General features: G+C 30.2%; 1 protein-coding gene across 2 annotated transcripts; it reads left to right on the forward strand.

Annotated features, from left to right (window-relative positions):
- Positions 1-550: 550 nt before the first annotated feature.
- On the forward strand, positions 551-6,696 carry LOC101255801 (probable transcription factor KAN2). 2 transcript variants are annotated; one of them, XM_004241708.5, is made up of 6 exons: positions 551-1,562; positions 1,927-2,003; positions 3,631-3,682; positions 3,809-3,971; positions 5,330-5,393; positions 6,095-6,696. In XM_004241708.5, the coding sequence occupies exons 1-6, from the start codon at positions 857-859 to the stop codon at positions 6,233-6,235; spliced, it is 1,203 nt and encodes a 400-aa protein (XP_004241756.1). In that variant the 5' UTR covers positions 551-856; the 3' UTR covers positions 6,236-6,696. The 2 variants fall into 2 exon arrangements, with proteins under 2 accessions (XP_004241756.1, XP_010322703.1); XM_010324401.4 differs by having other exon boundaries at positions 557-1,562; positions 5,333-5,393.
- The last annotated feature ends 10,205 nt before the right edge of the window (positions 6,697-16,901 follow it).

Here is a 16,901-nt window from a genome sequence, read left to right on the forward strand (position 1 = left end):
TTTCTATATAGCGATGGTATAAAAAGTTTGAATGATTATATTATTTATAAAACATCTATAGATAAATTTCTGAAATAATAAATTAACTTATAACCTTATAATAATGGTCATACAAATAATAAATTAACTTATAACATTATAATAATGGTCATATACACACACTCCTATGCACATAATTTAAATATTCATAATAGAACACGAGAGATAACGATTCAAGAGTTAATCGTATAGAATATAAAAATATTTTAAAACTAGGACCAGTAACTACAAGGAATTGAACTCACACAATTAAGAGTGGAACATGTAGTACTTCATATTTAGGTCAAGTGAATATATAGCTTTGTTGAATTAGAAAGTTAATTAGTATTAAGCGACAAATGCATAGGTTAAAGCTTACACTAAAATAAATTTCCTTTTTCTTTCCATAAAGAATACTAGGGACCTTAGGGTTAAAAAGAAAAAGTAAAAAAGAAAACAAAGCCCCAAAACTTTTTTTTTTTCCTTCACCAAAAACTTATTTAACTTTCCTTATTCTTCATCTTTTCTTCACTTTTCTCATCTTACCCCCACGTCCACAAAAAGGAACAATCTCCTCTTTACCCCCTACCCCCACCCCCCTACACCCCCTTACCCCACATTAGCCTCTCAAAGTGTCATTTTCTCACATATACTTCACACAAAAGAAACAACCATTCACTTCATCTTCATCCTTTGTCATTTCTCTCTCTCTCAAAAACTCAATCTCAAATTCCTTCTTGGTACTACTACTACTACCTTTCTTTTGATCAACACAAAGATAACATAAGTTACTAGTAAGCGCAGCGCGCTAGCGCAAAGAAAGAGAAGAAGTATATACATGGAGCTATTCCCAGCACAACCAGACTTATCTTTACAAATAAGTCCTCCAAACAACAAATCATCATCATCATCAACAACAACAACAACAACATGGAAGGCTATGAGTAGTAATAATAACAATATTGATAGAGATGAGATGGACTTATTCTTCTTGAGAAGAGCTTTAGAATCAAAACCTGATAACAACAATACTCTTTTTGAGCTTTCTTTATCTAATCCTAATTATAAACCTTCTCATCATACTCAACTAATTAACTCTTCCCATTTTCATCCCCTACAAAACACAAATTTCATCCACCAACAAAATCAACAACAACTTAATATCATGAGACCTATAAGAGGAATTCCATTGTACAATCAAAACCCTCTTCCTCTTCCTCTTCCTCTTTCTCATCATCATAATAACTACCCAATATTTGCTCACCAAACCTTTGAAAATACTGCTCCTACAACAACACCTACATTACCTATACATTCTTCTGGATATTGTATTAGTAGTTTTAGTAACAATAGTAACAAAACTATACCTAATTCCTCACCAACAACTATCCCTTTTCATCATTCTAATCATCAAGGTGGGCTAATGCGATCTAGATTTTTATCAAGGTTCCCTAAACGTACCATGAGAGCGCCACGTATGCGATGGACTAGTAGTCTTCATGCCAGATTTGTTCATGCTGTTGAGCTCTTGGGTGGCCATGAAAGTAGGCTTCTTTTCTATCTCGTAGTACTTTGTTTTTTCCTTTTTCACCGATCAGAGTGATAAAGGGCTGAATATTAGTTGATCGCAACAGTATGACTCATCGTTGAGGGTTCATAGGAACTTGTTATTGCTTTCATCTTGATCCATAAATACATATGCAAAACTAAATTAAATTATGTTTATTGAGTGTTCAACTGATTATCTGAATTTTCATTTTGTCGGTGAGAGTTAGATTTCCCAATTTCTCCTTCCCCTACCACCAATTTTTTATTTTTAAATAAAAAAATATGAGATTTTATCTTTGAAGTAATATCCATTCAATTATGCAAATTAACTAATTTCATTTATTTTTGGGGATTTTTTAGGAGCAACACCCAAATCAGTTCTTGAGCTAATGGATGTGAAAGATCTCACTTTGGCACATGTTAAATCCCATCTACAGGTAAAATTTTGTACATTTTTTCAACTCATTTTCTTGTTGATTGTAGAATTTTAATACTACTAGCTAGTTTGAATTTCCTGTGGGTGCAAACAATAGTTTGGAGTCTTCGCAAAAGTTTAATTCTTAACATTATTAGAAGAAAAATGTCTAAAATTAACAGACATTTCAAATTCCAATGTAACATATTTTTTTTTAAAAAAAAATTCAATTTTGTTTGTTTTTTATTCTATACTTAGGTAGCTAGCCTAGTCTAGAAAATAGATCTGATGGTTCTGCAAAGGCTATAATGTGTTTTATTTTGCTTTGGAGAATGAACCATTTATCTAAGTACGTACGTAGTAGCAGTAGTAGTTGTAGTAGAAGAATATGGTAATAATAAAGAAAGAAAAATAAAAGGGGTTCAATAACAGAGGGGAAAAGAGTCTTTTTTCATAATGATTCATCAATAATACAATATTAGAGACAGACAAAATACCAAAGAATGTACAAGGTGGGGGTGGGTAGTGTGGGTGGGTGGGTTGCAGCTTAGCCAGACAAGTTTAGACACTCTTAAATGAGATAACTAATAAATTAGTGCGAAATATCTAAAGATCACTCTAAACTGTTTAGACGTGTTTTCTTTACCTTATGTGACAAAGAGAGTGATTGTACTCTCTTTTTAAGGCATGTAAAAATGAATAGAAGCGAAAAATCAGACTTTTACTATTTATTTTAAATGTATATCTTAGTAATATTATGTTTATCTCACTATCTTAGAATGAGATGGTATGGGAATAAAGATTATCAAATAGCTAAATTTAGAGTAGTAACTAAGACTTCCGGTAATTTAGAAGGATTTGGAAGTTGGAGATACTCGTAATAAAATAATGTCATTTTTCTATCCAAAATAAGTACAACGCAATCATGTCCCAATGATACCTCATCTTTATGGATTTTAACACACCAAACGTACACTTTAATACTAAAAATGTTTGATATTTCCGTGTGTAAGTTGTAACTACATTTTTATCTATGCATATGCTTATGTGTCAAAGTGCGTAAAATCACTAAGGAATAATATATAAATACCTTTTAACTTGTTAGATGATAACTATGATCTTTAACTTTGGATATGCACAAGTAGACACTTAAATCTGTATAAAATATTTAAGTGTTACTCAGCGCACTCAAAGTGTATATGTGTGCAAGTTAAGTTGTGAATGTACATGTGTTTATGTGTGAAAATGTGGTGCATGGTCCATGGACACATATGTATGGTAAGTAGATGGGATACAAGCAAAAAGTTAGTCATCATGATTTATGTGGAAGTACTTTACTAAGAATTGTATCCATCAAGCTACCTTGTCTACAGTACTAGAAAAGGCCTATTCACTGTCTCTTTACATTTTTCTTTTCTTTTTCTATGTATATAGCTGTAATAATACATACTAGAACGTACTATGTATTTTTGTGCTCCAGAGCTTGAGTACATTCATAATATATATGCTAATCAAAATCTACTGTCGTTATAGCAAGTAACATATCTTAGTTTCAAGATTACGTATATTCATAAATAATTTTTGAATATTTGGTTTCATGTTAATAAAATGTATAACATAAACTGTGAAAATCAATGTATAATTTTCAGATGTATAGGACGGTCAAGACTACCGATAGAGCAGCAGTTCCAGCTTCTTCAGGTTTATATATATCCATCACATTATAATATCATTAATTTAATTTGTACTTCATAAAAAAAAATAAAAAATTTACATATAAAGAAATTATAATATTAATTTTCTTTTAAATGTGAATTTGTTAATTAGGCCAATCTGAGGTATTCGATAATGGGTCTTCTGGGGAAACTTCAGAGGATTTAATGCCTGACATGGAAAATTCAAAAAAGCCTGATTTATCTGATCAACAAGGCAAAAATAGTATGCATCTTCAAGAGATAGATTATCATGGTCTTTGGAGCAACTCTTCGAGGTAAGAACGGAAAATTACACTGTATATATTGTTCAAAAATTACTTTTGTTATACATATATCTTTAATAAATTAAAATTCTAATTTCGTCACTGCTAATACATATATCTTTAATAAATTAAAATTCTAATTTCGTCACTGCTAATATGTACACTTAAATATTGGTAGTATTGTGTAACTTGACATGTTTATACTATAGATAGTTTTATGAATTTGATCCTAATGATGATAGGAAAACATAAAAAAGGAAAATTGAGAACCCCACGTATGACGTGAGAACTCTTAATTTGTATTCCTTCAAAGTTAACAAATCAGACAAAAGAAGTGTCCACTAGCTAGGCCATAAGATTTGTTTTGTTTAGTATTATTTTTATTATACTTAGCTGGACTTCTTTTTAGAAAAATTAAAAAGAGAGAATAAATTTGTGGCTTGTTAGGTCTTTTATTTGGATGGACTTAAAAGGAAGTTAAAAAAAGAAACAAAAAGGGCCATGAGAGGAATCAAAGGTGAAAGTTATAGACTACACAATTGAAAATCTTAAAAGAATTTAAAACTTTATAATCTGAAAATATCATAGCCAGGAATGACAAGTGATTCTCCTTTAAAGTGTAAGCCAGAGCATCTTAAAAAGTAGTAGCATATGTATGTTTAAAAGATGATCAGAAAAAAAGAATAATAATATATCCGATGTAAGATCAGAAGTTTAGATATGAAAATGGCGATGTATATGCGTCTACGCAATTTCGAAGAAGAGGGAAGGAATTATAATCTTGCTATGTTCCATTTGTCGGCAACAACGGATGAAAATGATAATTAAATTAAGGAAGAATATAATATGAGAAATTCAAAGATTTGGAAATATATGTTTACCATATATGTCAAAATTAGTCTAGGAATTAACTAATGAACATATCTCTTTCTTTTGGATTTTGTGGGCTCACATAACTATTTCAAAGAGGACCTAAAAATTTGTGCTAAAGTTGAAAAAAATAATAATAATTTAGCTAGTAATAAAATGGTCCCATATGTAGAAATTTAAATTTTAAACTTAATTTGGTACCAAAGGTTAAAGGTGTATGACTATTTTTTGAAAACTTCCTTGAAGTTTGGTTTTAATTTTGAGTAGTTAAAATGTGGCTTTCACATCACATGTGTGGTGGCAACTTTAAGCAAAAAAGGGGTCATATATCATAATTTAAGTGAAGAAAGATAGAAAAGAAAAAGATAGGAAGCTTTAAATAAGAGTGTAATTTATAAAAAAGATGGCTTTCATTTTCCTTAAGTCTGCTTTTTCTTTCTTTTGCATGCATGGCTTCCACTGACTCAAAATATTCTATTCAATTGCTATGGTTTTTGTAGCAGAGAAAGTTGGCAGCTGCATGGCAAACATGGTGACTACCCTGGGAACATCCCATCTCTTGAGGTACTAACTTACTCAACTTCATTTCGAAATTCAGACTTTTAAATCTTTTATCGTAAATTTATACATAGTAAAGAAGCTTTAAATTTTTTGAAATAAAAATTATATATTTGAATAATTAACCAAAAAGTTAGCTACAAAGTTACGATTCATAATAAGTGAAACGATTAATTTAGTTATTTAGAAATTGAGACGGACTATCTGATATAACATGTTAAAAATGATACTGTTGGTAATAGTGAGTATATATAAGTTAAATCCGTATAGTAATTTGGATTGACTTGTGATTATAACCTAAATAAAAATAGAATGACATATCATTCTAGAAAGGATTCCAAAGTTTTTACAAAAGATAAGGCATAACTCATTTTTCAAAAGCCATTTCAAACTAAAGTGAGGAACTCTTTCCTAAAAAGATGTCTTTTTTTTTTAATTTCACTATAATATATTGCTTAGAGTATGTAATAATTGGTAATTTCTATAATATGGATGTAAAAATACTATAAAGAATAACATTTTAATGTCATATTATTTCCTTCATGTAATAATTGTTGTACTCCCCCTAGCTAGTTACCCTTCCCAGACTCTATGCATAGCTAGATGTTTAGTGCATCGAACTATTTGCTCCCTTTATTTGCACATTTTACATTGTGTATAGTACTATATGTATATTGATTCACTTTTTTTTTTATTAATTTACCCAGAAAACAGTGAAAAATCAGCATATAGATTTGGAAGCAAAATGTTTAAGCTATGATAGATTATCAGGAGAAGTGAGCTCTTCAAGTATAACAGAGACAAGTCCAAAGAAGCCTAATTTGGAGTTCACTTTGGGAAGGCCTTGAGAGTAATATAAAATAAATAAATTGCATGCAGATAAGTTATTAAGTAGTACTCATTTTGAAATCATTATAATTTCTGACAAGGCAAAAGTTAAAAAAAAAAAAGTAACAAGAGAATCAGGTACCCACAAGAAGAGAAAAAAAAAGAAGCAAAAGAAAGACAAGGAGACAAAAAAGACAGGAAGAAGGCATAAGGAGAAGGAGGGGGAAAATATGTGAGTCATCTACATCAAACAATATCTTATTTTATTCTTTTTTCTAGAGAGAGAGAGAGAGAAGAATATGAAATCTAATTGATTTTGTGTATTATTAGAGTAGTCATTAGAGGGAGAAAGAAAAAAGAGACCTTTTTTCCCCCTCTCTTTTTGTAACTAGTATCTAGGAAGTTATCTTTTTAATTATCCTTGGTAATTGCATGACTTACTTTATTTTATAATGTTTTAAAGAAAAGAAATGGCTTAGTATATGCTCTCTTTATTCCATTTCACTTGATATATTTTCAATTTTAGTATATTAAGAAATTTTATTATTTTTTTCTCGTATTATCAATAGTATTAAATAAATACGTGAAACAGTAAATAATTGAAGTAGTCAAATTTCTTAATATGTATTCAAGTTCGAGCTAAAAGTTATTGTATCCGATGGAATCATTTTTTAAATCTTTTGCGATGTCCGAAATAAATTAGACTTGAAAAGAATCAATATTTAAAGTTTTTATGGGTGAAATTCATGTATTATTTCGTCAACCATCTTCACATGTGCAAACTTTAAACTGAGAAGATCGAAATAAAAATAATAATTAAACTTAAGCACGTATAGCTGAAGTTTAAGAAAAAATAACCAAAGTATAATCACGAGGCATATATGACTGAAGTTCAAACAAGAAAATTGCTAAATTGAGACGACACAAAAAAAAAACCCCAAACTTCTGCCTTATGTGGTTGAACTTTACCCATATGAAATTTTTAGAAATTGTTTATGAATTTAAACAAACTTACAAAATAACTTTACAAAAAAATATAAATTAAATAACGATACCGAAATCCCATACTCATATGCACTTTTTCCCATCTATGTATTCCATGATTGTAGTAAATAACATGTGATGGTAAATTAAACCTTTTACCATTTTATGTAACGTCTCATGTCATTTACCTATTAAATTAGTGTATAAATATTAGATGTGAGTAAAGTTTTCTCTATTTATTCCAAAGTATTAATTGTCACATGGTTTACACTATCACAATAAGGGGGGGGGGGGGGGGGGGGGAAGTAGGAAAAGATGAAAAGAATTAGTGGTAAAGGAGCTAAAAAAAAGATGTAGTTATAAGAAATGTAAGATAACAAAAAGAAAAGGACAAGATGAAAAGAAGAAAAGGATGTTACCATATTCCCTTTTTATGCTCATTATGTGAATAATATACCTTTTCCTTTAATTTTATCACTATCTTTACTACTATAGTCTATATAGTACTTCATTCAAAATTCTTTACTAGTTCCAATATCCTCCCACCTTCCTATCAGAGGTCCCCCACCCAAAAGATTAAAGAAAAAAACACTGACACTACTAGCTATAGTAAAGAATAAAATTGTTGTTTGCTTTTGGACAAAACTTTATATAACCCTAAATTAAAGGGGGAAAATTATAGATTGATGTTAATACATACTCCAATTTCCTACTTAATTTAATTAAATTGATTTTTAGAGTTGTGGATCACAGAATGAGGCTAGAGACTTGAACTACTAATTAAGAAAAGGTCACAAGAGTGAGGGTCTGTTTCGATATTTTAAATTGATTTTTAACTTTTTCATGTTTGATTATTTTAAAATATATTATTTAAGCAAAAACTTATTTCTGTCATAATATTGATGGACTGAGTTATCTGGTATATATTTGTTGTTGGTGGGAGCCTGGGACGTGATAGGTATCCGTGGAATAAGTGGAGATGCGCAAAAGCTGACCTTGACACCACAATCATTAAAAAATCTAAGAAAAATAACTCTCATATATGAAGTTAGAATGAAAATAGTTTCAAAAATGCCCTTAATCCTATGAGAAATTGAATAAAAATACTTTCAGTTAAGAGTTTGGTCTAGAATTTACCCTTATGTCAATAGTTCGGTCCAAAAATACCCTATACTCTAATAGTTTGATTCGAAAATACCATGGATAAAATATGTCCCTTTTCTAATTAATATATTAGTTCTTTTCTACGGAATGACTCAAAATTCAACTCCTGACCATGATCTGACCCTAATTTGGGACCGACTCTCAAACCTGACTTGGGACTTGAGTCCTCACCCCGACTCCTGACCCTTGGGGTTGAGGTTGGTCCCTGAGTTGGGGTCAGGTTGGATCTTTGGTTGGGACGAGGGACAAGATTTGTGTTAAATGATGGGGGTTCAAGTTCAGGTGTTATGATATTTTATAATCACTAAAAATAATACTGTTAAATTAATTTCAATGTTATGATATTTTATAATCGAATATTAAATAATACTGTCAAATTAGTTTCTCCGAAATCGTACTATAAGTTTCCTAGTAAGTACTAAATGTATCATTACATCCTTCATATTTTATACCCCTCAGTTTCTTATTAATTGTTCAGTATAATTTGTACTCTTCTCTTAAAAATATTAATTTAGTACTCCGATAAATTTTAGAGATAGTCATATAATTAAAATAAATTTTTTTTTGATCTATTAGAATGGATAAGTAAAAACAAGTAATCAAGTAAAATAAAATTACATTATTTTTGTATTTATTCGGCTGATCAAGTAAGTCGTTTACGTTTTAGCACATGCTTCTATTGCTACAAAATAGCCTTAATATATTTAAAATCACCAAAATCTTAATATCTTTTATTTCTTTAATTTTTTTGACCGGTCAAACTAGCTGAAGAGTGTAATTTCCACAGTTCAAACTGAGTCCATGGATAAAGCTGCAATATTCATTTTGCATTTAATTTGGGTAATGGTAGGTTCTCTTGTCTATCTTTTAGGTCACTTGCACTGTTTAGGTAAATATATAAGCTTGTTGAAAAACATTTGACAACCTGCTCTCAAAAATTAGCAATAAATAGATACACTAGCTATGAATTTCCCTTCAAGACTATAATCAAGCATTTATACTTGTGGCTAGCTGAACAACAAAGACGGAACCAGAATTTTCACTAATAGGTTTATAATATATAGAAATAGATAGTCGAAGGGGGTTTGGCATCTATTATAAACTTATTTTTAACTATTTATAAATAATATAATTTTTTGCCGAAGAAGTTTTGGACGAACTCCTTCAATGCAACGTAGCTCCACCCTTGCTAATCAAGACACACGAAGATTAAGAAAATGGAAGATAGTAAATCAGAAATTAAAAAATCACTAAACTATTGATAAATGTTCTTTAAAAGTCACCCTATTAATATATGGCGAGTAAAATATGACATAACATTTTATTTAGTCCACCTCTACTTTTTTTCCCCTTAAGCATTTCATATTCATTTAATAAACTTATACAATGAAGTTGTTTGGTAAAAGCTTATAGAAAGGACTTTTCATTTTCATTACTTGGATGAACAATAACGAGAAATCTTGACAATGTCAAAAAAGACGACATGATTTATAAAGTGAGGGGCCAATTTTTTTCCCCAAGTGGTACTCTAATTTGTGCAAGTGCGTAGTACAAAATAAAAATAGTAAAACATCTAATAGGGCGTATAATTCCCTATCTATTTTTACTTACTTATGTAAGCAAGTCAAAAGAAGCCTAAAGATGAGAAAGTAATATAATACTCTATTATATTTTTTAAAAAAATTATATTTATAATTTTTAAGAATATATAAAATTAGCCGTAAATAAATATGGCTGGACAGAATAAATAATAAATAAATTATAGATAAGGTATAGCCGTACGTGGAGAGGTCATAGGATAGGATGGTGTAGCAGGAAGAAAGAGGAAGAATGTCAAATAATTTAACCATCATTACACTATCATTTATTCATCCTCGATCCACGCAATCTATACATGTCCCCAAAATCAGACGTATAGTGACTACTGAACCTAATAAAATTATTTTGACGTCTTGTTTTCACCTCTTTCTGTAACACCCCCACCTATTCTATACCCTTCAAACAGGGAATAGGGTGGGTGGGCAGGTTTTTGAAACTTCTCTTCTTTTCTGACCTTTCTTTTTCATTAATAGTACTAACATATCAATATCTAGTGTGGTGTAGTCGTGAGATTGTTTCACCCATAATGAGATATCTCAAATTTAAGTTTTGAGTATAAAGATTTTTTACTTTGAGAGCGCCTTCTTTGAATGAATTCTGAATCCTATAGTGTGCGATTCAGATTTAGTTAGCCTTCAATATTGACTTTGAAAGATAAAAAAAAAAAAAAAAAGAGTACTAACATTTGCTGCAGAGTCCAGAGAGGGTGAAGGAGGGAGGAAGGGAGAGGCTTTTGAGTAGCTCGAGAAACCTTTTAATTACATGAATAAAGTTGGTTTGATTTTGGGGACCCCTTTTTAAAAGCCTGATTTTATATGCAACTTTGAAAACTATGCTTCATTCTCTTTCCCATGATCAATTTTCACATCAACAACAACAAAAAAAAAAATTCAAATATTATCCATGTTAGGATGAAAGTTAGAGTCTCATATTGATTGACAAATAGACTAATAATTTGCTTATATAGATCAGATTGACAATCCCCCCATGAACTAGCTAACTTACTTGCAAGGTTAAAGTCTTTGAAGTTTGTCGCAAATCGTACATTAATAATTGATGCAACTAATAAGTGGTAATAGACTAAATATAGTGATGGTTGAGTAAGTAATTCTGAATTCATTATTAGAGTTCAGATCTCTGTGTTCGAGCCGGTAAATTAGTTACTTTTTTGAAATTATGAAAATCTTACACCTTCTTAGAAGTGGGACTTTTCGAATGAAATCGAATCAGTTGAGCTTTTAATTAATTAGTAGACATCAGATTGAAAAATAAAACAAAATAACATTAGGATACATAGTTTTTCCATATATAAATAGATGTTATATGTATACACTAAGCATTGGATGAGTTTGAATTCAAAGATTATGATGAGTCTTTGATCGAATAAAAAAGTAGAGCCTATTCAAGTGCTTTTTAAGAAATCAATCTACAGAAACAAGATATTCGGGTAATTCTCCAAATAGAATCTTAAGAAGATATCGTCTACTCATACCTTAATCTTAACTTGAGAGTTATTTTTTATAGACTTAATATGAATTACCAAAGTGATTAATTAGTGCTTTAAGTACATTAGTGCTGGCATGATCATGAACTTAACACCTACTGCATAGTTGATGAAGCACAAAACTGGTAACCATGTAATGAACTTCTGATAATTAAGATTTTTTTTCTGAAAAAATGATTACTGCTTATGATCAGACAATTAATTGTTACAAGCTAGGTAGCAATTGCACCACTTTTCCAAAGCAGATTTCGGTAATAATTGTGTTATCAATTTTGCTTTTTGAATCTAAGACCAAAAATTATTGTTGAGATTTTGCATGTCATGTCACACGTTAATTTTTGTCTCCTGCCTTGGAGAAATTTTATTTAAATAATTTAAGTTTGACAATTTGAAATAATTATTGGTACTAAAAAGTGATTATCCAACACCTTTTCTTGACTTTTACAACCCATTTTCAATAATTGCCTCCTAACGATTAATCTGGACATATACATATATCTTAAAATGCCCAGAAAGCATTTCGATTGTATTATTAAAATCTCAATTCGATGAACCACTTATATGTCTCTATCAGAGTTTTCATTAATTAAAATATATTACATGTGTTATTATAGGGAAAATTGTTGGGTTTTATTTGCCCTAATTTCTTACCATAAATAGGTTTTCCTTTTAGGAAAAAGTTTTGAATTGACTATTCTTTTTTTGGTAGGAAAAGGTTTAGGACTCTATAAATAGAGGCATGTTCCTTCTAACTTAATCAGCATTCACAATGTAGTCTTAGAGGCTTTGAGAGTTTTGGTTAGAGAGAGAATTTGGGGGTCACAAGCTTGATACATTATCACTTGTGTGAATCTCCCATGTATTCCGAGTGAATTGGTTGAGGTTGTTTCTCTCTGTATTTTGTACTCTCATATTTATAGTGGATTGCTCATCTCCTTTGTGGACGTAGGTCGATTGACAGAACCACATTAAATCTCTGTGTCTTTTGGTATATTTCTCGTTGTCTTCTTACTCGTGGTCTTTCGAGGTTTGCTTTGCTAGCTTCCACATTTACACCTGCTTATTTTCGGTCCTAACAAAAATTACACGACAAACAAATTTATACTATTTAATTACTCATCATAGCTATAGTTTGCTATAATTACCATTTACTACTAACATTATACATTAATTACGTGAGCAGACTTCGAGTTTGTATAATTAGTCACGTTTATATATGTATAATTCGCTAGGATATACAAATACATATGTATAATATACAACGCATATACAATTCACCTCTCTTCCACTCTCTGCCTTCTCTCGCTCGCCTCTCTCTCCCTCTCTCAATCTCTTTCGCCTCTCTCTTCTCTCTCCCTATCTCGCTTGCCATATATACAAATGAATATGTATAATATACAATTATATACATATACAATTCACCTCTCCCACTCTCTGCCATCTCTCGCTCGCCTCTCTCCTCCCTCTCTCGATCTCGCTAACCTCTCTCCTCCCTCGCTCAGCCTCACTCGTCTCTCTCCTCCCTCTCTCGATCTCGCTCACCTCTCTCCTCCCTCTCTCAGTCTCACTCGTCTCTCTCCTCCCTCTCCCAATCTCTCTTGCCATATATATAACTCTATATGTATAATATACAATTATCTAACCAATATACATATACAATTCACCTTTCTCACACTCTTTTCTCCCTCTCTCTCGCCTCTCTCCTTTCTCTCCCAATCTCGCTCGCCTCTTTCCTCCATATAATATGTAGCTATAATTTGTAATTATCAAACTATAGCTATGAAAAGTAATTAATTATTTTTAAGTGGCTATGTGAAAGTTTCCCTTCATTATAACATACACTACATATTCAATATTTTTCATTGATAAAATTTGAGAAGGATAAAGTATACACGATTATTAGCTCTATATAGAATTTATGATGGATGAGAGAGATCTAGATGTAAATTAATGCAATGGTAAGGAAGGTAGAAAAAGACAAGAATAAAATGTGGAAAGAAGTAAAAAACTAGAAAACAAAAACATCTCACTAGAGTATAGTTTTATTAAACATAATGTGAGTAGAATAAACGCATAATATAAGGCGAAATTTTCGCAGGTGAATGACTCCCAAATAAATACAAAGAAAAAAGCAAAAAGCATATGGACCAAAACATAAAAATTAACAACACCATACCATTAAATGCTAGTGACTAGTCAATGCAGAGTATACTTAAATACCATGTACGGTCCCAACAGGGTCCTGCAGTAAAAATATATTTACACCATTAATATCATTTACATATTAATACTCCTTATTTTATTTTGTCTTAATTTGATAGTAGGACATTTTTAAAAGTGATATTTAATCAAAGATAAGTGTAGTTTATCACTATGTTTGATTTTTAAATAATTAAGATAGTGTGCTTGGATTGACTTAAAAATTAATTAAATATATTTTTGAGTTAGTTTTTGACTTTTGAAAGTGCTAAATAAATATAAAAATAATTTAAAATAAGTCAAACATGCTTTAAAATAAGTTAGAAAGTTAAATATAACTTAAAATAAGTCAAAAATTAAAATATATCTCCCTCTAATTTTTATTTTTTTGACTGACAAATTATTTAAATTAAACTTTTTATTTTTAACTTAAAAACTAATATTTTTTGAATGCCAATCCAAGCTGGATCTAAGATCAGAACTAAAAATTTACCCTAAACTATTATCATAAGATTGTGGAGGCGACAAGATCAACTTATAAAATCATGACATGTCCAATATTTTTATAGCCATATAAATATTAGATTACAAATTTTAATTTTTTTTGTTTTTTATACTTAGTACCTAGTCAAATGCTACTAGATAAATTGAATGTATTACTCTTCTTGTCTTAATGTTATGCGATTATTTTTATTTTTCGAGAATAAAATAGTTTAAGTTTGATTGAGAATTTACGTATAAAATTTTCAATTTTTTAAAAATAAAATTTATATATTTTTAGACCACGTAAAAAATACTGCAAGTCGATTACGATAATGTGATTCAAAATATTGATAATGTGTTACATAATAAAATAAGACGGAGGAAATAGTTAATTGAGAAGTTACATTTATACAAGGATACGTAGACATGGATAGAAGAGAAGGATGATGGATGCAGTGTGGTACAAATTTCTGAAGAAAAGAGAATGGGATTTTGATTTTTCTCTTCGGTCTGTTTCATCTATTGATTAAAGAGAAGAGGGGACCAATTTTCATTCAATGATTTTGCAATCCATTGTTTTATGATTGACGCCTCTCTCTGACTCTATGTATCTATACAGACCCTTTTCACTACGTACTGTTTCTCTGACTCTTTTATTTCTCTGTATTTATTATTTATACACTCTCCTCCGCACATTTTCACTCTATTTTTTTATTTATTTACTGGCTTCGTGTGGAGCATATTTTATATCTACCTAGCTCTAGGGTGGGTGAGTCTTATTATTACACCTTACGTGACATATTCATCTATGCTTAAGTTTTATTTTATGTGACACTTAAGTTTGTGTGACCTATATAATAACATTATTATAAATATCTAATGAAATTTCATAAGTGATGTTTGAAGAGGATAAAATGTACGGAGGGTATTTTTGAACCTTAACTCAAATGTATCGAAGAAGGATAAAATGAAAGAAAATACAGTAGATTATCAGGAAACATTGTAGAGTCTATAAGAAAAAAAGCAATAAAACGATGTATTAATCGAATTATGATTTAAAATAAGCTTTATATATATAAAAAAATATTTTGTATGATTATAAAATTATTTAATTAAAAATATAATAATTTAAAAGAATTTGATAATATGGGGTGAGTGAAAGAGACTATACTTGCTCTCAATTACTGCATCGTCTCTGTCAACCTTCCCATAATCAGTGCTGTCTTTGTCTGCCCGGCATTCAAGGCGGGCTCTCTCTCTTTATTTATGTCTCTTCTTATTTATTTTTATAAAATTTCAATTCTAAATTCGTATTTATAAATTTTATTTTTTAAGTAAAATTATAAATTATCATAATTAAAAATTTAAAAGATATGTAACAAGATTTTTGTTTAGTTAAAAATAATTTATTTTTTTAATATTTCAATATTAGAACACGTAAATTGAAACGGAGAAATATCTATATTTGTGTTTCTGTTTTTTCACTTTCTTCTCCCTGCTTTTCTCTTTGTCGTCTTCTTCTTCTTCTTCTCGCACTGTTTCCTAAGCTTCCCCCACCCCCACAGCCACAAGAGGGGGGGAGTTCACATAAATGAATTGTAAAAAAAGAGTGAGTGATTAAAAAAATTGTTTGAAAAAGGGGTAAATATGTCTTTAATTTTGTGATTTATGTATGACGTTTATTTTGGTTAGATTTTAGAGATGTCCTTGACATGTTTCTGTCTCTGTGGGCTTGCTTGAAGAGATCAATGGGTCCATTTTAGTTGACCCATCTCACTCGGCCCAACAATGTTGGACAGACAACCACTAGTGTACCCGTTTGTATATGCTCCCCCATTTTTAAAAAAAGAGAAAACTCTATATAATAGCAAATTAATAACCTAAAATAAATAGAGTAGTTAGGATTTGATTTAATTGTGCTCCATAGCAAACCTTTGCAAAAAATTGTCAGGCGCCTCTCTCCTTAAATATCTCGCTCGCCACTCTCCTCCAATCTCTCGCTCGCTTTCTCACTTTTTATACATATACAAGTGTATAAAAATTGTTTCTAATTGTATAAAGCAGAGAGAATTGTATAAATATACATATTTTTGTTCCCCTCTCTCCTCTCTTCCAGATCTCGCTCGCCACCTTCCAGATCTCGCTCGCCACCCTCGCCTTTCTCACTTATACAAACAGAAGAGAAATGTATAAATTGTGTTTCTGTTTGTATAAAGCGTGAGAAAATTGTATACACACATGCAAGTACGTATATTTTCGTCCTATACACTTATAATTATACAATAAAAATACTCCTCTGCCTAGTTTCTTTTGCCTTTCTTTCTTTCTCGTTTTATACAATTTTCAAATTGTATTTAATTTCACTCTTTCTCGTTTTATACAATTCGATTCAATTGAATATTCTTCGTCAAGTCTCTTTCGTCTTTCTCTCTTTCTCATTTTATACAAATTCAAATTGTATATAATCGTTCTATACACTTATAATAATACAATTTGTTTTATACACTTTGTTTTTATACAGTTCTCTGCTCAAATGTCTTTCTCTTTCTTGTTTTATACAATTTGCTTCAACTGTATATATATAACGAATTATACAGTTTCTATGTTTGCTATGGAGCGTAATTATGCAGACTTTGTTATAGCATACAAATATGAATTTTTTATTTGCTATATGTGAAAGTTATCCTTACAAAAATGACCTAGTTTGATTTGGAACAGAATTAGAAAAATATTTTTTTTATTTTATGGTTCTA

Source organism: Solanum lycopersicum, chromosome 6, assembly GCF_036512215.1.
Source record: "Solanum lycopersicum chromosome 6, SLM_r2.1".
Taxonomy (NCBI): Eukaryota; Viridiplantae; Streptophyta; class Magnoliopsida; order Solanales; family Solanaceae; genus Solanum; species Solanum lycopersicum.

What these genes read in the sequence shown, in the direction of transcription:
- LOC101255801 (XM_004241708.5), top strand. Translation starts at nt 857, where the DNA reads ATGGAGCTATTCCCAGCACAACCAGACTTATCTTTACAAATAAGTCCT. An exon ending in GCTCTTGGGTGGCCATGAAA is followed by an intron (nt 1,563 to 1,926) that starts GTAGGCTTCTTT and finishes GGGATTTTTTAG; the next exon opens with GAGCAACACCCAAATCAGTT. An exon ending in GGAACATCCCATCTCTTGAG is followed by an intron (nt 5,394 to 6,094) that starts GTACTAACTTAC and finishes TAATTTACCCAG; the next exon opens with AAAACAGTGAAAAATCAGCA.